The sequence below is a fragment of the Ceratotherium simum genome, chromosome 6 (assembly GCF_057802395.1).
Source record: "Ceratotherium simum simum isolate JZ-2026a chromosome 6, ASM5780239v1, whole genome shotgun sequence".
NCBI classification, from domain to species: domain Eukaryota; kingdom Metazoa; phylum Chordata; class Mammalia; order Perissodactyla; family Rhinocerotidae; genus Ceratotherium; species Ceratotherium simum.
This window is the reverse complement of record NC_141905.1, coordinates 47,336,302-47,360,214: the sequence shown is the minus strand read 5'-3', so window position 1 is coordinate 47,360,214 and position 23,913 is coordinate 47,336,302. Positions and strand designations below refer to the sequence as shown.

The window sequence follows — 23,913 nt, the reverse complement described above, 5'->3', positions numbered from 1 at the left end:
TTTCTGTTTGGTAGTACTATGTGAGAACATGATACAAGAACATTAAAGATTGAGGCTAGTTCTGTTGATTATCTCCTCACTCAGCATTCTGCAGTTTAGAGTACACAGTGAACTGAGTTGTACTCCAGCCAATGGCTACTGTCAACCGAATGCCATGTTCAATACATGTTTGTATTTGAACAGACATAACACACTCATGCCACATTTAAATATAGAAAGCCAAACTGATGAGGACTTAGTATGGTTAAGAAAGCACACATTGTACTTTTGTCAGTGACTAGGAGACATCTCATTCAGCTAATATAGATAAATAGACTGATAGTCATCTTAAGACAATATTAAGACAACAGATACAAGGTAATAATGTATCTGTAGCCAGCCCTGGTGATTTAGTGGTTAAGATTCGGCACTGTCACCACTGCATCCTAGGTTCATTTCCCCGTCACAGACCCATACCACCCATCTGTCGGTTATCACACTGTGGCGACTGCATTGTTGCTGTGATGCTGAAAGCTATGCCACCGGTATTTCAAATACTAGCAGGATCACCCATGGTGGACAGGTTTCAGTGGAGCTTCCAGACGAGACAGACTAGAAAGAAGGACCTGGCCACCCACTTCCTAAAATTGGCCATGAAAACCCTGTGAATAACAGCAGAGCCTTGTCTGATATAGCACTGGAAGATGAGAGGATGGCGCAAAAAGACTTGGCAGGGTTCCACTCTGCTGTGCACAGGGTCAGTAGGAGTTGGAATCAACTCCATGGCACTAACAACAATAAATCCAGTTGTTGCATGTGGGTTATGGAGCCTAAGCTGAGCTGTCTTCATTTCTCATGGTTTGCTACATCCTTAAAGCAGGTTGTCGTAAAGCAGATTGTATTAGTTATACTTAAGAAAATAGATTTGAAATAGAATTTGAAATACAAAGAAGATAGATTTGAAATCCCTAGAAGCCTGAAGTCTGTACCTGATAATATTATCAGGGTAATTGTTAGAGATCTGGAGTATCAGAATGGTGTGAACAATATCAGTGTTGTCAGAGAAGGCGCAGAGTTTCTTGATATTTCATTAATTCTGGCTAAGATCTACTAAAGTCATGGCCAGATTCTGTAAAATTTGGCAGTACAGCAATCTGGGGTGGTGGATTTGTTGTTTCTGAACTGAGTGGTGAGGGGTAGAGATGCCTTGCCTGTGTTTTGGGAGTTTATGTCCTTGAGCTGAATAAAGAATGTCTATTCTGGGGATAGAGCTGAATGAAAGGAAAGTAGAAATAGGATTTTTTATTTTTAAAGCTGTAACGTAAGGTTTTGCTAACTTGATTAAAAGCAGGAATTTGACCAGTCTTCCCTTTCTGCGTTTGGACCAGTTGTCATCCTCTAGGCCTCACTGTAAGTACTTTTCCTCAGAGAGCTCTTTCCTCACCCCTAGGGCTGGGGTAGATGCTCCTGATAGCTGCTCCCCACACACCTTGTGAATGTGCCAGGTGAGCCTGGCACTTACCACACCCTATTGATAGTGCTTGGTTTATTGTCTCTCCTCTACCGAGCCATTGTAAGCTACTAGAAGACAAGACACGTATGTGTATTGTTTGCTATCGTATCTACAGTACTTGGCGTTCAGTATTTCCTAAATATTTATCTGTGGAACAAATAACTTATCACATTCAAACCTCACTTATGACTTTAGCACTTTCCTTTTCTTCTTTCTTTATCAGTTCTTCCTAATGATTCTACTCAGTGTCTTGAAATCCTTAACCACTTAGAAATAACTTTCAAGAATTAGATCAAGTCAACTAGACTGCTTAAGATTTCTAGAAATGTGACAGTTATTAGGCAGTTTATCTTTGACATAATCCACTTTGTATAAAGGTCATGAATTCCAAATTTATAATTTGGAAAACATAAATTATATAACTGTTATATTGATCTGAATATTTTTGGTCATTGTGGTTAAAATTATATGATATATGAATTGAGAATGGCATTGAAGGACCTTTGGAAGACGAACTTGGTAGCTGTCAGCATCTGGCTGGATAATCTTATAAAATCACTTAATGTCTCTGCATCTTGTTTTTTTTTTTTTTCCCTAATGATAAAATGGAATTATAACTTGTTTTTTATCTAAGTATTGTTTCAAAAAAAAATTAGAACCATGTACGTGAAAGCCTTCTGAAAACTATAAAATTCTATTCAAATGGCTTAAAGATTTCAGGATTTAATCTCCTTTCTGTATTACGCATATATGAATTAGAGCCCAGTAATCATGCCAGAATTAGCAATTTGTAAGGCATTCAGGACTCTTTCTGGGGCTCCAGCCAGAGACCAGACTCATCTAGCTTAAGCAAAAATGCAACTTGATTGATTACATATTCAGAAAAGGGGAAAGGAGGACGAGGAATATGTACAGATGGGGCACTGGGGTTGAATTCCCCAGCATAGTGGTTCCCCGAGGAAGAGATGCTGATGGCAAACACAGCAACACACCCGTTCAAGCCTCAGCTGAGGTCAGGCTCAAGAGTTTAGAAGTAACTCTGCTACATATATTCACACCAATCTTCACCTCCTTTTAGCAAATATACATCCTTAAATGATGTCAGCAAATAATAGGTGATGCTTGGTCTGCCATTATTTGCTGAAGGAGTTGGCTCAATTATGCTGACCAAGGGCAAGTTGTTACATGGCTAGATTGTACTCTGAGTATCACTTTCATGCATTCATAATGGGTGCCATTGTGTCCAAATGATGCTTAGTGCAAGAAAGGGGAGTTATGTTAATGTGTTTAAGCAGAGGATTGTCTTTCTAGAAATCCAGATTTTTTTTTTTCCCTAAGAAACCAGTGATCCTGTTGTAACATATACTTGATACTGCTTCTTTCATCTGTGTAAGTATGAGAGCTCTCAGTTTCCCTATTGCATAATACCACAACCAACCTCTGCATTCAGGTCAATTAAAGCTCATTTTTCTAATTGTTGTTGAATAATCAGTTTTCCTTGCAACACTATATGTCTTCCAGATGAAAAAAAAATCACAAGAAGGAAAATGGCATTCTCATAATATGCCAAAAGCAGACAATTTTGAAAATGTAAAACAGCTGAGCTCACTTGACATTTCTTGATGTCGTCTACTTCATCTGCCAGAGGCAGAGACAGTTAGAGAGCTCCCTTTCCTGATGATTTTTTCCAGAATTCTACCAAACTTAGAGAATTACATATAATTTACTAAAGAAGACATGGGCCAAAAAGGGACATTTCTATTTCAAAACCTAGTAGTGTCTAGAAAATAAATGTGAAGTCATATTTCATCTGTTTCTTTTAACCAGCTGTGTCATATACTTTCTTAATGGGACCTAGACAGAAGCATTGGTTTTCATATTTATGTGAGGACTTGAAAGCGATCATAAATTATGGCTGTTGAGTCTAGCCTTAAGGTGGCAATGAACTAAGGTGATGAAGAGGCACACAACAAAAACGGAAACTTCTAAAGCACATCAACAATGAGCTCTGCAGCGAAGATGCAGCAAGGGCTACTAGACGCATAATCTTAATGCTTTATTTTTTCCCCCTCAAGGAATAAGATTAATTAAGAATACATCAAATATATGGCTTCTGGCGTATAGACACACTGTTGGCAGAAAGAGAAACAGTATAATGTAAGAACTGACTGGGAAAAGGGAAACCCCCACCTTTGGGAGACCAAATTTAATAACGCTTCTGAGTTGAAGTCACATAGTTCAACTTGCAAGGAAAAGTTATTAGTATGACTTTTTAGAGATGTTTACTGGGATTTCAGCAAATATGTAAGCATATGTTTTCAACATTTTGGTGTGGTGTTTAGGGATGCAGCCCATCCAACTGACAAAAGGACTTACAGATGTAGTGGCATTTCCCTAATGAGATTCAAGACTTAAAATCTGTTGTTAACGCACAGATGTGCAATGACATTTACCAAACATGTGCTTATACCTTTGAATTAGGCACACTGTTCAAAATGTGCCAACCTGCAGGAAATTGTGTCACCATGAGAGGGCTGCCAGCAAAACCATCTCAGTCATTTGCCAGAGATTGAAGCTTATGATGGAGGCCCCAAATGTGCCATGTTTGGAGCCTCACTAATGTGATATGGACCCTCTATGTATTGAAGAGCCCATTGAAAATGAATCTCATTAAAGTGGAATGGCCACTCAGCCTCTGTTTCCTTTTCTAAAAGATCACAAGCCATCTGTTTAATAATTTTTGAGTCTAGAATTTTTCTGGGTTTTGACTTCAATTAAATTACATGAGGCCTGTTTCAAATAGAATTAAGAACTATCCACAAATGAAGAGTTGGGAGACATTTATACCTAAAAGTGCCAGGCAAGAATATGTACGAGTTCATTCAGCAAACATTTATTGGCCCTTTACTATATGCCAGTAACCAGGGACATATTGCACTGGGGATAAAAAGGTAAACAAGACACTCTTCTTGAGCATTCAAAGAGCTCTGAGCTGCTGTAAGGCAGCTTCCTTGTCTTTGTCACCAAATTAACACACTCTCAGTCTTTACCTAATTTCCCTCTTAACCTTGGAGCCTGTCTAAACCTGAGTGCAATTCACCAGGTAATGTTTCTTTTTATTATTCTGAGGTAGTGAGCCAACTTCATGACTGCTATAAACTTTTGTTCTTTCTTTTTTAACTCTCTCAGAATTCATTGTCAGTACTCTACAGATTAGTGTTTATTTGTGCTCTGTTTCCTATGTATTTATAAGATGGTCTCATCATGAAAGGACATCCATGAGTGAATAACATTTTAGATGCCAGATATCGTGCTGAGTATCTACCACAAGTTATTTTATTCATATCTGAGAACAGTTTCATGAGGCATACATTATTATCTCAGTTTCCTAAAATAGACTAATGAAAGCTTAAATTACTTGCCCAAGGCCACACAGCTCCTATGTGGTACAGGGAAGATGCTCACACAGGCCGGATTCCAGATGCCTGGCTTTCACACTATAGCATGCTGTCTGGTGCTTTTATTTCTTTTGCATTCCTGACTCTAAATTTGTGCATAAAACATTGGATGAGACACTATTTCCTTTGTTAAAGTCAACAAATGACATCACCTGTTTTCTAGATATCTGATTGTCTGGCATAGGTCTGCCAGGAAACCATTATCCTTTTGGTACAATGCCCCATACAGGGGGTTGTTACCTCAAAATAACTATCATTAAGCACTCAATCATGTAGATCTGTGACTCACTCTTCTCTGCATTGATCCTTTAGCTACTGTAAAATCTTATGGTTCAATTGCTCCTTTGAGGTGATCCAATTTAATTTCCCATCTGATTCAGGAATCATCTCCACCATTTTATCAGATGGTCTACTGGAGCACTTCTGATGATGGGAAGCTTCTTTGTACAAGATTCAGCCGTTGCTGTATTCCTTTTGTCTTTACATTGAGTCCTAATCACCAACCCCATAAATTCTGCTTACTGGTTTAGTTCTGTCCTTGACAAGCCAGAGAGTATTGCCTCTTAATCCATCAGAAATATTATGTGGTGGATTGATTCCAAATTTGGCTTGAGATGGAATAATTAAGTCTATTAGCATAAGATGGAAGAATAAAGAAAGAAGTGACTATGTAAATAAAGAGAAAAAGTAAAGAAAGTTAGCTTTCAGCAGCAAGAAGGTACTTGAGAACAAAGTCTGTATCTTATCTTTGTATCACCAGTGCCTAGTGCAGTTCTTGGCATGTAGTAAGGTCTAGATATGTGCCTGTAGAATGTTTGTAATAAATGTCTCCCAACTCTTGACTTCAGGCTAGCCCTTAATTCTAGTGTAAAAAGCTCCATTGAATTTACTTGAAGTCTAATAAACCCATCAAATCTTTTAGGACAGTTACTGAGTTTTCCCTTTCTCTTATCCAAATGGTATATCCTCAGTTTCGTCATCTTTTTCACGGGTTGTTTCCCCCCCTGTAACCTAGTCGCTTCTTTACCCTAAAACATTTGTTGAGTACTGTGAAAACATCACAGTACTTGTAGTGGACTATGGTACTGATATAACACAGGTACATGCATAACTCAGAAGCAAGGCAGAGTGATAAGAGCCACAATCAGAAGGTCGTAGAAATTTAGAGAGAGAGACATTTTAGCTGAGTTGAACTAGAAAGTCTTCGTGGAGAAAGTGGTCTTTGAACTGGGTCTTGAAGGGCTACCAGGATTGTCATTAGTAGAGGAAAATAATTGAAGCAAAGACCTGAAGGCAAGGAAAGGAAGGGTGGATTTGGAAACTGGACATTAGAATCATTGGCTGAAATAAAAGGTATGTGTAAGGGATTATGAGAGATGAAGCTAAAAAGGTACTTTTTACTGAATATGGATTAAATGCAAGGATGGAGAAGTTTTGCTTTTTGTAGGCAGTAGAGGGCCATTGAACGTTTTGTGGGTAGAGTAACAGGATTAGAATAGTGCTTTAGGAAGATCAATCTTGTAGGACTGATTGGAGTAACTTAATTTTTCTTAACTGTGTTTCTCTGTAAGTAGCTCACAAAGTAGTGGTGTAATCTTTACTATCCTTCACTAGACAGAACTTGTAGCATTTTAGTCTTCACAACTCTGTTACTATCTGTGGGTCTTCTGGCTCCTCCTTTCACTCTTGGTCCTTAATTTGTATGAGTACACGGAAAGCCACTTATTTCCTTGAGGCTCAATCCCACTTTCTTCCTGCTCTTTTTTCTAACATACCTGACCTTTGCTTCGTGCCAGGGTTGTTTCAGAAGACCTGAGGTTTATTTATTTACTTGTTTGTTTGCTCATTCCTACACCCCTCCCTCCAACTCTCGGACCCCACCACCAACATTTTCTAGAGTTAGGTGTCCACAGGTTTCTAAATAATTGCACTTTGGTTTAACAGATGTAAGACAAGACAGCATATTATTGTAAACAAGCACTGCAAGGAGACAGACTGGGTGGGACACTTAGGGAATTCCCTGCTTCCACAGCCTGGTTTTACATTCCCAGAACATGTTACTAATTAGCACTTAGTTTTTAGTGTTTATGAGCTTTGGCCAAAAAGAAGGGAGACATGGTTAAAGTTTTGCATGAGTGGAATTTACTCTGGCATGCTTAAGCCCTCACATACATTTATCTCTGCTGCCCTTGGTGACTGCTGTCAGCTAGACTCAGGATGGTTCACACAGCTTTAACTTTTAACGATGGCTTCTTGAACACCACTGAGAGTTACCATGCGTAAAAATTAGAGCCTGTAGAATGAAGCACAGTGCTTCTTGAGCTTTTTCACTGAGGGCCACCTAAATACGGAAGGTAGCTCCTAGTAACTCTCAAGGTTAGTTAGGAAGGGAAGCATGTGAGGCGTGATGTGGTGTTGAGACTCAAGAAGGAGAGGTTGGGTAGAAGGTCGTCACCGGGAGCCTGCCTCAGGTGCAAGATACCTTTGAAGCCTCTCATTACATTAAACCTTTGGGTAAAATTTGTAGCCCACTTCTGTTTTAATTTCAAGAAATCCTCGCCTCAATTATTGAAGTCAAATTTGTATTTCCTTAACTCCTCTGGTTTCTGAGTATTTAATGATGATGAATAGGGTGCTGAAGTGGGTCAGAAAAATGGAGTGAGGAAAGCAGATATTCTTACTCAGTTTCAGAAGTTCGTATTATTAAAAAGAACCTCGGATTTGGACTCAAAATATAACTGACTCTTCTAATTACTATATGTGTGACCTGGGCAGTAACTTAGCCTCTCTGAGACTCAGTTTCTGTATTTATAGAAAGGGGATAAGACTATCTCATAGGATTAATATAGGTTAAATAGATATAACAAACATAAAGTTCTTGACATATCAGATAGTAAATGTTCAATAATGGTACCCAAAATAATGCTCATTATTATTATCATAGCTGTACTAAAATATATCACCCTCCATTTGGTCCTTCCATTATCCTTAACATTTGAAAGTAAATTTAAATTTCAAAATCATTATGTTAGTGTTGTAGTATTTTCAAAATTCACGACTTGGCCTTACCAGTTACGTTGTACAAGGTATGAAGGCAAGCAGAATTTAGAGAAACATCTATTTCATTTCTATTGGCTTTGTCACAGGGCAGCCCACTGCACCACATCCTTTCAAATGTATGACCACTATGACAACAGTGATAGTTATTTTTCCACTGTTAAGTTTATAATGATGATTATTCTTATCTGCAGAGTTCAATTTTACAATCTATTTTCTTCATAGAATATATATATCATTAAAGAGATGACTTTTCTAGGCAAGAAAGGTTAAACTATAATCCCCATAGTAACAGTGAGACAGTTTGCACAGTGGAGACATTGGTGTGCTCCAGATGCATTGTAAACAGCAAATGGCCTTTCCTAATTATGAAACATTTGTCTCAGAATATTCTGGCAGTTGGAATTTGGCTTTAGGCTAACATATGCCTTAATAATGTTGGGAAGCAGTTGTGGGCTTCATGGATCCCCTCAAGGTCTCTGCCAAGCCTCTGATTCTGTCACACTAAGTGTCTGGCTGATCACAGATGATTCAAGCATCAAGAAATTGGTCGGGGGGGAGGTAAAATAAACCTTCTGGAATTCCTTGAGCATATAGTAAAGTACCTTATGGTATAAGCTGGCGCTCTTTAGTGTTGAAGGTGAAGTAGGAGAGTGAGCTACTGACACCTTTCTTTGTTCTTCCCCTGCACTAAGCCCTCAAAAGCTTCTAGTCCATTTAGACAAAGTGTGGCTCAGCAGAAAGTTTCAAATGAGACCTGCCTACTATCCCAGAACGTTGCCTGGAGAACAGGGGATGACTTGGGGAAGAACAAGTTACTCTGGAATCTTGTCAGAAAACTAATGTTTTGCTGCAAGGGAAAGACAGATACAACTCAAACTGAAAAACGATTCTCTTCTAATAGAGATTATGAGAGTCTGTGGTGATTTTCCAATGAAATAGAAGAATAGAGACAGATTTTATTTGGACAAAATGTTTGACACACACACAAAATTCAATTTAGAAAATGCTTGATGAGCTCATACTTGGTGCCATCCTGGGGAACAAGAGAAGTATGTGAAGAGATGATCATATGTTATGAGTATTGCTCCTCTAACAGCAGCACTGACCAATAGAAATGTAATGTGAGCGATATATGTAATTTCAGATTTTCTGGTGATCACATTAACAAATGAAAAGAAACAGGTGTAATTAATTTTAATAGTACATTTTTATTTAACCCAATATATCCAAAATATTCTCATTTTAACGTGTAATCAATATAAAATTATCCATAAGATATTTTATGGTCTTTTTTCATACTAAGTCTTCCAAATTCTGTGTGTAATTTACCTGTACAGCACGTTTCAGTTCCCACTAGCCTCATTTCAACTACTCGATAGCCACATATGGCCAATGGTTATCGTACTGGACAGTGCGTATTTAAAATTATCAAGGGCAAGAAAAATATAAATAAACTTGCAAAAAGTTTTGTCTGGAAAGGTCTGAAAAGGGAAAAGATAAATAAAAATAACTTTGAGCTGGACGTTGCAAGGATGAGTGAGAGTTTTAGAAGACAAATGGGTAGAAAGAGCTTCTAGGTTGAGGGACCACCATAAGCAAGGGCATGGGGTAAAATAAGCTTTAATATGGAGGACTTGGGGCAGGCTTGAGGCTGGAGAGGAGGCTGGGACCTGGGAAATGCCACCAGTGCTGCCTGTGGGATTTCAAGTACTCAGTAGCCACCTATGGCTAGTGGCTATCCGATTGGACAGTGTGTATTTAAACTCTGCCTTGGAAATCAGGTATTAATTTGTTTTTTAAGTACTGGTGAGAGTCTTATGGAAAATAAAAACAAAACAAAACATGAAAGATATTTTATTTAGTTATCTAACCAGATAAATCCATCTGATCAACTTTTGTTTGTTTATTGTGGTAAAAAATACATAACAAAATTTATCATTCTAATCATTTTGAAGTGTGCAATTCGGTGGCATTAAGTACATTCATATTGTTGTGCAGCCATCATCACTATCCATCTGAAGAAATCTTTCATCACCTCTAACCGAAACTCTATACCCATTAAACAGTAACTACCCATAACCCTCTTTCTGCAAGTCCTTGGTAACCACTATTCTACTTTCTGTCTCTCTGAATTTGACTAGTCTAGGTACCTCATATCAGTGGAATCATACAATACCCGTACTTTTGTGTCTGGCTTATTTCACTTAGTATAACATTTTCAGTGTTCACCCATGATGTAGCATGTATCAGATTTTCCTTCCTTTTTTAAGGCAGACTAATATTCCATTGTATGTATCTACCACATTTTATTTATCCATCCTTCGAAGGACATTTGGGTTGTTTCAACTTTTTGACTATTGTGAATAATGCTGCTGTGAAAATTAGTGTACAAACAACTCTTCGTATCCCTGCTTTCAATTCTTTTGGTTACACATTTAGAAGTGGAATTGCTGTATCACATGCTAATTCTATGTTTAATGTTTTGAAGATCCACTATACCATTTTGCACAGTGTCTACACCATGTCATGTTCCCAACAGCAATGCACAAGAGTTCTAATTTCTTCACATATTTATGAACACTTGTTATTTCCTGCTTTAAGAATAGCCATCCTGATGGGTGTGAAGCGGTATCTCATTGTGGTTTTGATTTTCATTTGCCTAATGTTTAATGGTGTTGAGCATCTTTTCATGTCATTTTTTGCCATTTGTATAGCTTCTTGATCAACTTTTGTAAAAGGGAAAATTGTCCCCAAAACATAAAACTTAGTTGGCTGACACTTGATAATTTCTGTGACTTTTCATCTTGGTCTCTTTAACATCCCCAAAGTTATCTGAGTGTCAAGGTGTTTGTTGTGGCACTTACAGCAATCTAACACATTTATTTCTAAAGTGCAAATGTCTGTTGGACCAAGTGATTCCAGAATGTTGTTAAGATAATTAGACTTTTATATTATGACAAGGATAGTTTAAAAAGTATGAAAAAGTAGTTTGAAGATATAGTGTTATATTTAAAATATAAAAGAAAATTATAAGCTTATTTACTCAGTATAAGTCATTAGGTTAGTTTATGACGTGTGTGGTTCTTGCACTTATAAAATGGTGGTTATTTGCAAATACACTTGCCACCTGTACTTTTGATTAATAAGAATAGAAAATTCATTATTTTATTTCCAGGCCAGAATGTTGGGTGTTAGGGTCAAATTCTCTCTCCCTGGCAAGTCCTGTCTATTCAAGATCCTTGATACCTATCAAGTTCATCCATCTCTCTAGCTTCATTGCTGATACCAGAGTCCACCCGCTGGGGTAATTATAAGAGCCTGCTGCTATCTCTCTCTCTATCTCTAACTCTCTTTCTCTCTTTCTATCTCTCTTTGTATCTCTATCTATATCTCTCTTTCTCTCTGACTCTGTCTCTGTCTCTCTCTTGCTCTCTCTAGCCCTGTTCTCCACTGCACTATTAAGCTATTGCTAACGTAATCTTTCAGAAGTGAATCACCTACTTTAAGCTTCAGTGCCCCCTCCTCACTGACCTCAGGATCAAGTCCTAACTCCACAGCAAGGATACAAGTGCCATTTGTGCTTTCCTTGTCTCTTCAGTTTCACTTCTGACTACCTCGTGCCTCACTCAGCACCTCAGCCTTCCTGGACCACTTGCAGTTTCTAAGAGTCACCTTTTCTTCTTTACATGTATGAACCAGACTCCTCTTCCTGGAAAGCCCTTGGGGTGGTAGTGCTGGTGGGAGAAACATTAAAATTATCTAGCAACTCCCTTGGCACACTTAGTTCTGGAGCAAGGTCTGGGAGGCCCCTGCTGGGCTCAGGGTTAACCCTTTAATTGCTGAATTGTGGGATCTGAGGGAGTCCTAGGGGGAGGGCCGGGGATAGTCAGGGAACTCAGGCAAGTGGCTGTTTACTAAATAAGTATTATTTACTTATTAAGAATTTGCATGCTCCTATGAATGCAGACCAGATAAGTGTCACCCCTGCCCTTTACCACTCCCACTGCCTCTTTCTCTGACCTAATCCTTCCTCCAGGACTTGTTCACAGCAGGGGCTCTTAATCTTGTGGGTGCCATAGACCTATTTGTCACTCTGATGAAGCCTATGGAACCTCTAAAAATAATGTTTTTAAAAGCATAAAATAAAATGCATAGGATTACAAAGGAACCCATTTACAGTGAAATACAGGGATAAAACATTTAATAATTAATTGTGATAAAATAACATTAAAAATAAGATCTAGAGGCAGGTCTAGTAACTACCATAATTTCAAAGTAATGATGAATGTAAATCATATTTAAGATATCTGCAGCAGACGTAGGATGATATGAAAATAGCCATGGTTTCTATTGGTGACAAACCACTATTGTGGTTTGTTGCCTACACTTATAATAGAAAGAAATGCTATATTTCAGTAAGAAGATAGTAAAAATAAAGATGTTGTTTTCCCGCCTCACATTCACAGATCCCTTCAGTTCTATCTACAGACTCCTTAGGGCTTCGTAGATCCTGGGTATCTCAGGTCAGGCTACTATAACAAATACCACAGACAGGGTGGCTTAAACAACAAACATTATTTATCACAATTTTGGAGGCTTAAAGTTCAAGATCAGGGTGTCAGTATGGTCAGGTGAGGGCTCTCTTCCTGGTTATGTTTGTCACAAGGACTTTTCTTCGTGAGTGCACACAGAGAGAGAGCACGCACGTCCCCTCCTGTTTTTATAAGAACATTAATCCTATCATGTGGGCTCCATCTTCATGACCTCATCTAGACCTAATTACGTCCTGTGATAGTGTGATTTATAATAAGAAATATATATTTGGTCTTAGTCCCTGTTTCTTGTACAGAGCTCCTAAAATCCTTGGAATTTCCTAAGTGTTGAGAGCAACGAAGATGTCTCTTGCTATATTAATGAGGTAACTTGCGGATTTCACTTAAGGATGGGGGCTGGTTGTCAGGAGAACCACCTGCGTGATTAGAGGGTTGGAACTTTCAGTCTCATCCCCTGACCTCTGGGGAGGGGAGAGGGCTGGAGGTTAAATCAGTCACCAATGGCCAATGATTTAATCAATCATGCCTATGAAATATAGCCTCCATAAAAACCCAGGAGGACTGGGTTCAGAGGGTTTTTGGGTTGGTGAACACGTGGAGGTGCTGGGAGAGTGGCACGTCTGGGGAGGGCATGGAAGTTCTGTGCCCCTTCCCATACCTTGTCCTGTGTGTCTTTTCCGTCTGGCTGTTCCTGAGTTATATCCTTTTATAATAAACCAGTAATCTAGTAAGTAAAATGTTTCTCAGAGTTCTGTGAGCCGCTCTAGCAAATTATTTGAACTGAGGAAGGCATCTTGGGAACCTCTGATTTATAGCCAGTTGATCAGATGTACAGGTACCAACTGGCTTGTAACTGGCATTTGAAGTGTGTGTTGTAGGGAGGATGGGGGGAGCAGTCTTATAGGACCAAACTCTTAACGTGTGGAATCTGATGCTGTCTCCGGGTAGATAGTGTTGGAATTGATTTGAATTGCAGGACACCCAGCTGGTATCCTGAGAATTGATTATTGGTGTGGGGAACCCCCCCCACCCCACCTACCTTGGAATTTGTACCAGAAACTATTTACCTCTCAAGGGCCTCATCTCCAAATAACATCATATTGGGGATTAGGGCTTTAACTTTTGAATTTGGGGGAGACACAAGCATTCAGTCCATAATACCAGGTGAAGAACCCTGGCTTAGATGATTCTCTTCTGCAAAGCCTTCTTTAATCAGCCCTTCTCAGCTCCTCCCCACAGGAAGTGTGTGATGCCTTTTCTGTGTATTCACAACCCCAGATACTTACCCACTGCTAGCACTTACTCTTTCTTTCTTTTTTTTTTTTTTGTGAGGAAGATTCAGCCCTGAGCTAAGATCCATGCCAATCTTCCTCTTTTTGCTGAGGAAGACCGGCCCTGAGCTAACATCTATTGCCAATCGTCTTCCTTTTTTTTTTTCCTTTTTCTCCCCAAAGCACCAGTAGATAGTTGTATGTTATAGTTGCACATCCTGCTAGTGGCTGTATGTGGGACGCTGCCTCAGCATGGCCGGACAAGCGGTGCATCCGTGTGCACCCAGGATCCAAACCCGGGCAGCCAGCAATGGAGCTCACACACCCAAGCACTAAGGCACGGGTCCGACCCTAGCACTTACTCTTGATTTGTTGTTCTCTTATGCTAGGCCAGGAGCCAGCAAGTGTTTTCTGTAAAGGGCCAGATAGTAAATATTTTAGGCTTTTGTGCTCCATGTGGTCTCTGTCAAAACTACTCAGTTCAGCCAGAGACAATATGTAAATGAATGGGCATGGTTGTATTCCAGTAAGACTTTTATGGACACTAAAATTTGTTACATATAATTCTCATGTGCTATGAAATATTCTTCTTTTTAAATTTGTCAACCATTAAAAAACCTGCTCTTAGCTAGCAGGTTGTACTAAAACCAATCATGGGCCAGATTTGGCATGGACGATAATTTGTCAGCCTCTGTACTAGATCACAAGTTTCTTGAGGGCAGAAACTCTAAGTTTGTTTTATATGTTTTCTATCCTTTGTATGTACCAGTATTGGCTATATTGTTGCACATTAAATATGGGCTGAATAAATATTTGAGTCTATAAGTGCTTTATTCCCACACATGCTTTCTCAATATTATTCCAAACTATGAATTGGACAGCAGATGAATTCCCCAGTAGGAGAATTTAAGCCAAATCCAGATTTGTGGTCTCTCAGTCTAGCATAATTTTGTGGCTCCTTCCTCTGTAACCTTGATATCCCCTACACAAAGGCCAACTGTTGCCTATGTTGAAGGTGTTCCTAATGTACTCATGCACTTAGAGATCTTAGAGTCATGGGAACTTACATATTTTTCACTGAAAATACGTATTTTCACTGAATAAGTTCCACTGAACTTACATATTTTCAACATGGTCTTAACCTGAAAAAATGATGTGTTTCAGCAGAGAATTTTAGATACATACTTGAACAAAAAGGAAAATCTCTTCCTAACACTTTCTCTTTTATGCCCTTCAGACTTAAATGTTCAACAACAGTAATCATTGCGAAAATCACAGGAATTTTGTTTGCTAAGTGCTTATTCCCTACAGACATTAATACACCATTTAAGATCAAAGGTAAATGGAGAGTTTTATTTATTCTTTGAATGGTCTCTTTAAGTTATGGACGAAACAGACTTACACTCCAGCAGGCTGTTTAAAAAGCAAGATATTAATCACAACCCTAATATAACCACATTTCTGATAACGAGGCAAGGTCATTGTTAGTTATGCTTACCCACCCGTAAAATGCTGACTTGACTAATGTGTCTATTGGCTGAATGTAAAAAAGATTTTAGCACCTTGCCCAAGGTCATGGACAAATTTTCAATCTCATCAAGCCATGTTCGTTATCATGCAAAATATCTGAAACACAGTTTTGCTTAGAGACATTTCAATAGCCTATGTACATGAGAATCGTAAAATAAAGTATTGAGTTCTGTGAACTTATGTTCAGAGATGATTTTTCAACACATGGATTATGATAACTGATAAATTCAGTTTAGACGTTTTAATGTAACATTAGAGTCCATCTAGGCTTACTTTTTTTTTTGCAGATGAACTTCCTGTACATAAATTACATTAGTTAACAAATGTATCCAATGCTTATCAAATGAAAAGCTAATATGTTGAGTGAGGGGAGGTTATAAGAAATGAAACAGGGACTTTTCTCTGAGGGCATGTACAAATTTATCTGAGGAAACATGATACAGACATAGCAGAAATAATTAACAATATTGGTAACATGTGCTACGTGCCAGTGAGCGACACAGGTAGAAAAAGCTATAGTAGTTCATAGGACAGAAAGGTTGTTCATCAGGAGAGTCCAAGGACAGAGCCTGGCCTTGAAGTGTGAACTCAGACTTAAAATGCTGCGGATAACTTGGTCACAACACACACATACACACACACACACACACACACAACTGCCAAGCCTTTACTCTTACTCCTACTGCTGCCATAATCACTAAGACCCTCCTCACTTGACTCCTGCATTACCGTGGCCTCTGCTTGGTGCTCGTCGCTTCTTGTTTGAAAGTGTGCACAGAACAGTACCGGAACAATTTTCCTCACAGGGAGCTTTCATCATATTACTTCTCTGCCATACGGCTTTTACGTTAAGTTGTTATTTGGCAGCACCAGTGTTGGTCTGTATTCTGCTTGACTGTGTGTCTCCAAATCCAATTTATGCCCCTCCTAGATCGGTCTTTCTTATCTGTCACTGTGATCGTCTCTCAGTTTGAGAGCCTGTAGTAGACACTTTCCTATACTGCTGCTAGGAGTATACATTGTGAAGTCTTTCTGCAGGGCAAAACTTTGAAATATGTGTGTGCTTTACTTCCCTTAGACATTCAGCTTCTAATCATTCCTTTGAGGCGCATTTTAAAAATATGTATAATAGTACAACTATTTTTATTGCCCTTATTTTTAAAATAACAAAAGTGGTTGGTGTATCCTAATTGGTCCTTTGGAGAGAAGCATTTCTATACTGGAAGTACCTAAGGACCATTAAGAGTGATAATGAATGCAGAAAATTCTGATTTTTTTTTTTTCTTGTAAGCAGGTACAATTTTTTGATGTCCCCGTGGTGTATCCTTTAAAATTTTGGTTCTTTGCTTTGTTTTGTTTTGTCTTTTTAAGATCCCTAATAGCTTTCTGTTGTTCATCCAATTAATCCTCGCTTCATATGCCTGGCTTCCAGAGCCCTGCATCAACCCACTCTCAAATTATGTAGCAACCCCACAGAAATCTCAGCCATCTCAGTTTGTGTTACTCCTGACTGGACTCCCACAGCCCAAGCTCTCTCCCAGTTGTGCCCTTGTTTAGGTACTTTGCCCACTCGATTACCTTTGTCCATCTCTCTCCTAGCTGAACTCCTCTTATTTTTTAAGGTTCTACTTAGGAATCTTTTCCTGATTTTCACAGTCCTTTGTGGCTGTATCGTCCAGTCTCATGGTTTGTCTCAAGTAAACAGACAGGAAAGGAGCTTGAATTCAGCAGAGGAACTAGAATGTGGCTGGAGAACACCTGAGATGATCTTTGTTGTTTTTTTTTTTTTTTTGTGAGGAAGATCAGCCCTGAGCTAACATCCATCATAATCCTTCTCTTTTTGCTGAGGAAGACCGGCTCTGAGCTAACAGCCATTGCCAATCCTACTCCTTTTTGTTTTTCCCCAAAGCCACAGTAGATAGTTGTACATCATAGTTGCACATCCTTCTAGTTGCTGTACATGGGACATGGCCCCAGCATGGCCGGAGAGGCGGTGGTCGGTGTGCGCCCAGGATCCAAACCTGGGCCACCAGTAGCGGAGCGCGCGCACCCAACTGCTAAGCCATGGGGCCGGCTGTGAGCTTTGTTTTTGATGGAGGCTCATTTTTAAAGGATCTTTGGAATGGAGTCATGCACATACCAGTCCATGCTGCTTTGTTTTTTTCTACTTAACTGAGCACCGTTTTTCTCCAATAAAGAGTTGGCCAAGGGAGAAGTCATGTTCTAGTTTCTTAGCTTCAAACAATTTTGCAAGGACAAATTAGGTAAAATTCAATGATAGGGGTTTACTCTGGAGTACAATATTCCCTTTATCATCTTTTTCCTGTTCCCTCTGTGTGTTACTTCTAGCCCCTTCCTGCAAGGCACATACATGGCCTAATTACTCTAATATTTCTCCTCTCCCTCACCCCCAAATCTAGACCCATTGCATTCACTGGGCTTAGTCTGAGAACTATGAAGAAGAGAGAATTACATTCTTCCATCTTTCTGTTTGGCTGAGAACTATGAAGAAGAGAGAATTACATTCTTCCATCTTTCTGTTTGGCTTATTAAACTATATCCTGGCCCCATTCACTGGTCTTTCTCAAACCTCTGCACAGCCCTTCTCTGCCCTATACCCCATGGGTATGATATATGAATTGGCTTTCTTAGTATGTGTATTAACTGAAAATATTTTCTATTATGAAAATTTGCAAATATACATAAAAATAGAGAGCATAGTAAAATAAGCCTCTTGTATACTCATCACATAGATTCAATTAGCAAGATTTTTAGCGTACTCTTCTTTTAAAAACTACGTTTATCCTGATATATTATTCTGTGACTATTACATTTGTCCTTTTGAAAACTTGTCTCTTAGTCGTGTGCTTAATAGATCAAATGGTGAAGTTTTGTGGTATTCAGTTTTAATGCTTAATTATTCATCGTCAAAGATGGTGGTATGTGGGCCAGCCCCGTGGTTTACCGCTACTGATGACCCAGGTTCGGATCCTGGGTGCACACCGACGCACAGCTTATCTGGCCAAGCTGAGGCGGTGTCCCACATACAGCAACTAGAAGGATGTGCAACTATGACATACAACTATCTACTGGGGTTTTGGGGAGAAAAAGAGAAAAAAAGGAGGAGGATTGGCAATAGATGTTAGCTCAGGGCCGGTCTTCCTCAGCAAAAAGAGGAGGATTGGCATGGATGTTAGCTCAGGGCTGATCTTCCTTACAAAAAAAAAAAAAAAAGACAGTGCTATGTAAGAGTAGAAATTAAAATTCAACAAACATACCTAATATAACTTCATATGGTAACTTTGGGCACAGGCTCCAGTTTGTAAAATGAGCTTTGAATAGAAATTATTGTGTAATTTTCATTTCTATTATATTAAATTTGCCCCTAAACCTGAAAATTAAATTTTCATCTCTACTTTTTACAATTAAAATATGATCATATGAGTCATTAACACCATTCTGGGTAATTGCCAGAAAGTGTTATTACTTGTGAAGCTTGCTTTCTTTTCATTCAATTTCCTTCATATATAGTCTTAGAATTACTAAATATTTTCAGTGTGTACTTAGGCATTCTCCTCCCTTAAGGACATAAGAGCAACAGAAGCTTTTCTTTTAGACAATAATATGAGTATGGAAAATGACGAACTACATTTTGCCTGTAAGAATACTTGCCTTCTTAATGAAATAGGATAGCATTATGATCTTAGCTTTAAATGAAGGTTACTCATTTTTATACTTCTCGAATAACTCATCTCTTTTGCATGATATAGTTCACAGTTGAGATTGTCTAATTAATTTTTCCCTGTTTGTTTTCATTTTCTTTTTCTCCAGCTCTTGTAAATGTGAAACTCTGGGCCATTGATCGACAATGTTTTCAAACAATAATGATGAGGACGGGACTCATCAAGCATACCGAGTATATGGAATTTTTAAAAAGGTAGGATGCTTCCTTTCTCCTTCTGAGAGATTTACTGTCTTTTCAACTATCTTCTCTGAAATGCAGCACAAGGAGATTTTTGCCTTTATCTCAGTCTTAATAGCCTATGAATTTGTGGATATGCAAGACTTTGGTCTGACTTCTTTCTATTTCTGGTGCCAATTTTCATGATATGTGGTTCAGAACTTCAGGGTTTTATTCAACATTCTTTGGTAGAGGAGTGCAGCTCAGAGAAACAAATGAGAATTTGCTTGAACAAAAAAGGATATTGAGTCCATCTCTAACTAATATTTATCAGTTAATATATTTATGGTACCTCTTCTAAAGCAACCCACGGTGTAGGACTGGATCATCTCTTGTGCGAGGTTCCCTATTAAAGGTCAGATGACTAAGATGGAAAAGTCCCAAGAAGTTTATTATCTTTTAATCCTGAGTTTAATTTCCCAAATTAAATTCATTTTATGTCACAGTTCTGAAATATCAAAAGCTTTACTTTGCTTGATGTTATAAATTATCATAATAACTCAATATAGCATGGAAATTGGAATAAAACAACCACTTTTCGTTTCTTAGGAATATGCTGATATTCACTGAAAGGCATTTCTTTTTCTCTAAGCTTATTTTATGTTAAAGAAATATAATCATTAAAAAGAATATTGACAACTCTGATGACTTCTTTTCCAAAAAGTAGTTATTTTGTATCATTTTTCTTTTGAAAATAGAACCATTATTAAATAGCGATGTACAGATTATGTGAGCTAAAGGGGAGGATAACACCAATTAAGATTTCATTTTTGAGAGCTAGAATATTAAACTGGCTTTTTCATTTAGTATTTTTATTTTTGTTAAAAAAATGGTTTAAATGGAGCTAAAAGATCAAATTCACATTTTATTTCACTGATACATCTTAATAGATATCTATCGAATTTTTCTAAGATATAATTTTAACATTACTTGGGTATTTCTTGTGGTTAATTTATTTTGTTTATGATTTATTGTTGATAGATTTTTCATTTCCATATAATTTTTTTCTTTATATTCCTGGTAAAGGGACTATAAAATGCTAATTTGATGTCAAGTAATAATATGTTAAAATATTACTGTATCAGTAGGGTGTTGGTTTTTTTCCCAATGTGATTGGATGAAACATATAGGAGAAGTGGAAATGTAAATTTCTGTTTGGAATTTAGTGTAGTTTGCAAGGAAACTAAATTATTCAGGTGCCATATGTGTGTGTTGATATATATGTATATATATGTTGATATGTATGTGTTGATATATATGTGTATATATATATGTTGAGATATATAATGTACAGATGTGTGTGTGTGTGTGTGTGAATGTATATAGAGAAAGAGAGACAGAGAGAATGAATATTCATTTTTAAGCCTTTACTTAAAGTGGGAGTTATTGATGTCTTCTGATACAGCCCTAATAGAGAAAGATTCCCATTGGTAATCAATGAAATGCTTACCTGTAGGACAGAGCCCATTATTTGTTTCACATACCTAAACGTTGTACACTTATGATGTTGGTCTCAGCTTCCGTAAATTTGTCTTCCCAAGGAAACGAAATGAGTACCAATGCGGTCTTGCATGACTCCAACAAAAACTTTTTTTAGAGGCACTGTTTCAGAAAATGGAGATGTTTCACTGTGTTTTTTTGTTGACCTTAGATATATTTTTATTTTTGTATTCTCGGAGCTGCCTAAATTTGTGCTGTCTAGTCTGACAATTCAAACCTTAAACAATAAAAGTCAGTTCTCCAGAGCACGTAAACATTTCTTGTTGGTCAGCTTAGAGCAGGGCAAGTTTAACTGGTGGAATAAAAAAGAGGTAGGTGGTGACCTTGATGTCACTTTCAGTTTGGCCGCTCTGTCCACATCATTTGTGAATGTAGTACTGGGCCCAGAGTCCAGAGAGGTGACACAATGACCATCATTGCCTGGGGCCAGCTTTACCCTTCCTAAGTCGTGACTGTGACCAGCTGGTTCTCTCTGTAACCCTTTAGTGGCTCACAATTCCTGTTGAATTACATAACAGCCTCATTAGCTGGATATTCAAGGCCTTCCCACAGCCAGTGCCAGCCTGCTGTTTCAGCTTGGTTTCTTCTGGTCCCAGGCAAACCAAATGATTCCATGTGCCTGGGGAGTCCCTGTGCTTTTATACAGCACACTGCTTCTGTTGCTTTTTTCCTCATGATGTGTGCTCAAATCTCTCTTTTCTTTTTATTTTATTTATTTTTTGTGTGTGTGAGGAAGATCAGCCCTGAGCTAACATCCATGCCAATCCTCCTCTTTTTGCTGAGGAAGACTGGCCCTGGGCTAACATCTGTGCCTATCTTTCTCCACTTTATATGGGACGCCGCCACACCATGGCCTGACAAGTGGTGCCTTGGTGCGCACCCAGGATCTGAACCCAGCCCGCCAGCAGTGGAGCGCACGCACTTAACCGCTATGCCACTGGGCTGGCCCACCTCTTTTCTTTTTAAATCCAGCTAAAAGCTTCCTCTTCCACAGGTACTGACCTCATTCCACTGAAAAGTAACCTCTCCTTCCTCTGGACCTTCATCTCTAACGTGGCTCTCGTTTTCTACTTTGTTTTATTATAATCTGACTACTGAACTTATTTCTACCTCTAGACTATAAACTTTCAGGACTAGAGCTATTTCTTAAGCATCTTGGTATTCTTCTTTGCCACAAAACTTACTGCTTTATAGATAGGCAGTTTATAAGACAGTAAGTACAGGGCTAGTACATAATTTGCAGGGCCCAGTGTAAAATGAAAATTCAGGGCCCCCTTTTCAAAAATTGTTAAAAATTTCAAGACATTGACAGCATGTATTGAACCAAGCATAGGAATCTTCTAAGCTTGGGCCCTGTACTATTGCACAAGTTGCACACTCATGAAGCTGACAGAGTGAATAATAATGTTAATTCCTCCTCCACATTCCCAGGTTAACTATACTTGCTACCATTTATTTTGCAAGGCTATTAAGAGATGGTGTACTATCCTCAAAGGAAATAATGATGGATATTGTCAAAAACTTAAGTGACCAAAATTAATTAAAATTTCTACCATAACTTCAGAATTGTTTTCTGAACAACTGTTTATTTTTGTTTTTTTAAAATGTTGCTCATCACTCTTTTACATCATGTAAAATTTTTCAGGTTTTACATAAAGTCAATCAACTTTTTCCCTTATGGTTTCATGTGTAGAAAGGTTCACCTACCTGAACATTATAAAACTACACACTTAATCCTTGAAAGTTCTCTATAGCAATCTGTGGTGGTGGTGGTGGTGGGGGGTGTTTCTCTGTGTTTGCTAAATAAAACTTTCATTTGAATTTTTTTATGATAGAGATCATATACTTTATGTTTTGAGAAGGAGTTAAGGGAGTAAAGCAATTGTGACACTATCAGAAAAGTAAAAACCCTGGCAAATGATGTTACAAATCATCAGAATTCTTCACTGTAGGGGTCTCTATTGTGCGTTGGAATGCCTTCGTAATTGAGGAATTTTGGGGGCAATGACAGGCTAAAAGAGGAATGATCCTGTATCACTGCTCATCTCCCCATATTACTCTTCCTCTTCATTTTTCTACATAAGCGTATACCTTTGGAGGATGAGAAAAAGGAATTCACCAAACATATAAATGCACTGCGAACGTGCAGAGATTTTTCTTCATTGTCCAAGTTGGTTTTTGTTTTCATCTCAGTGTGTTTACCCATTTTGTAACTACCAGTCATGTGGTTTGGCCCCCTTTTTGCTATTAAATGCCACATCAAACTGTGATTCTGGCTCTTTAACCCTATTTCATCGTTTCTCTTTTGTGCCTGTATTTCACATTCCCTCTCGTAAACACAGATGTTCCTATGCAAGCATAGCAAAAAAATATTCGAGGGGCAATGCTACTAAGTAAGGCAAGATTGCTATAGGTCCAGTAGCAATTTTCCCAGTTGCCAGCATTTTCCATTTTCTTTGGCTACTGAAAAATGCTGTTGTTTTTAAGATGGATCCTGAAAAATGGACCAAATAACTGCCAGAGTTAATTTGTGTTGCTTTTTTCTGAGCATATTCTCTGTGCTACTGTTGGCACTGGCATCTATAGCCAGAGGAGCATTAGAATGCAGCTGTGTACCCCTGGGGTGTGCTTGTAGGAACTGGGTTTTCTATTTGCCCCAAACTGATGATGATGACAACAGTGATGATGATGATGATGATGATGATGATGATGAACTCTATTTATATCACTTGCCTCATTGACAAATCAGAGGCACAGCAGGAAGTGTTTGGAACTTAAGCTACTCATTCAATTCTGCTGACTCTCAGAAAACCTTTTCTTTATCTACTAGGGAATCTTTTGGCAAGTCAGATATGCTCATGTCATCTTCCTACATAAAACCTTTCCATGACTTCTTATCACTCCTAAGATAAAGCCTAGGTCTTTAACATTGTCTTCAAAGCCTGCTTGCCCTGGCTACTACTGCAGACCTCCCCAGATTCACTCACTCCCCATCTTCTCCTTCCTCATTCTCTCATTCTCTCTTTGCTCCAGTCACATGGTAGTTTTTCATTTCCTTATATCCTCCATGCTCCTTCACAGTGGAGAT

General features: G+C 38.4%; 1 protein-coding gene across 2 annotated transcripts in view; it reads left to right on the top strand.

Annotated features, from left to right (window-relative positions):
- The window catches only part of PRKG1 (protein kinase cGMP-dependent 1), a 1,223,752-nt gene that overhangs the window by 749,008 nt on the left and 450,831 nt on the right, over positions 1 to 23,913 (top strand). For both annotated transcript variants that reach the window (XM_004440002.3, XM_004440001.3), the window contains exon 4: positions 19,196 to 19,301. In XM_004440002.3, coding sequence (XP_004440059.2) covers positions 19,196 to 19,301 — 106 coding nt within the window. The remainder of the gene's footprint in view (positions 1 to 19,195; positions 19,302 to 23,913) is intronic.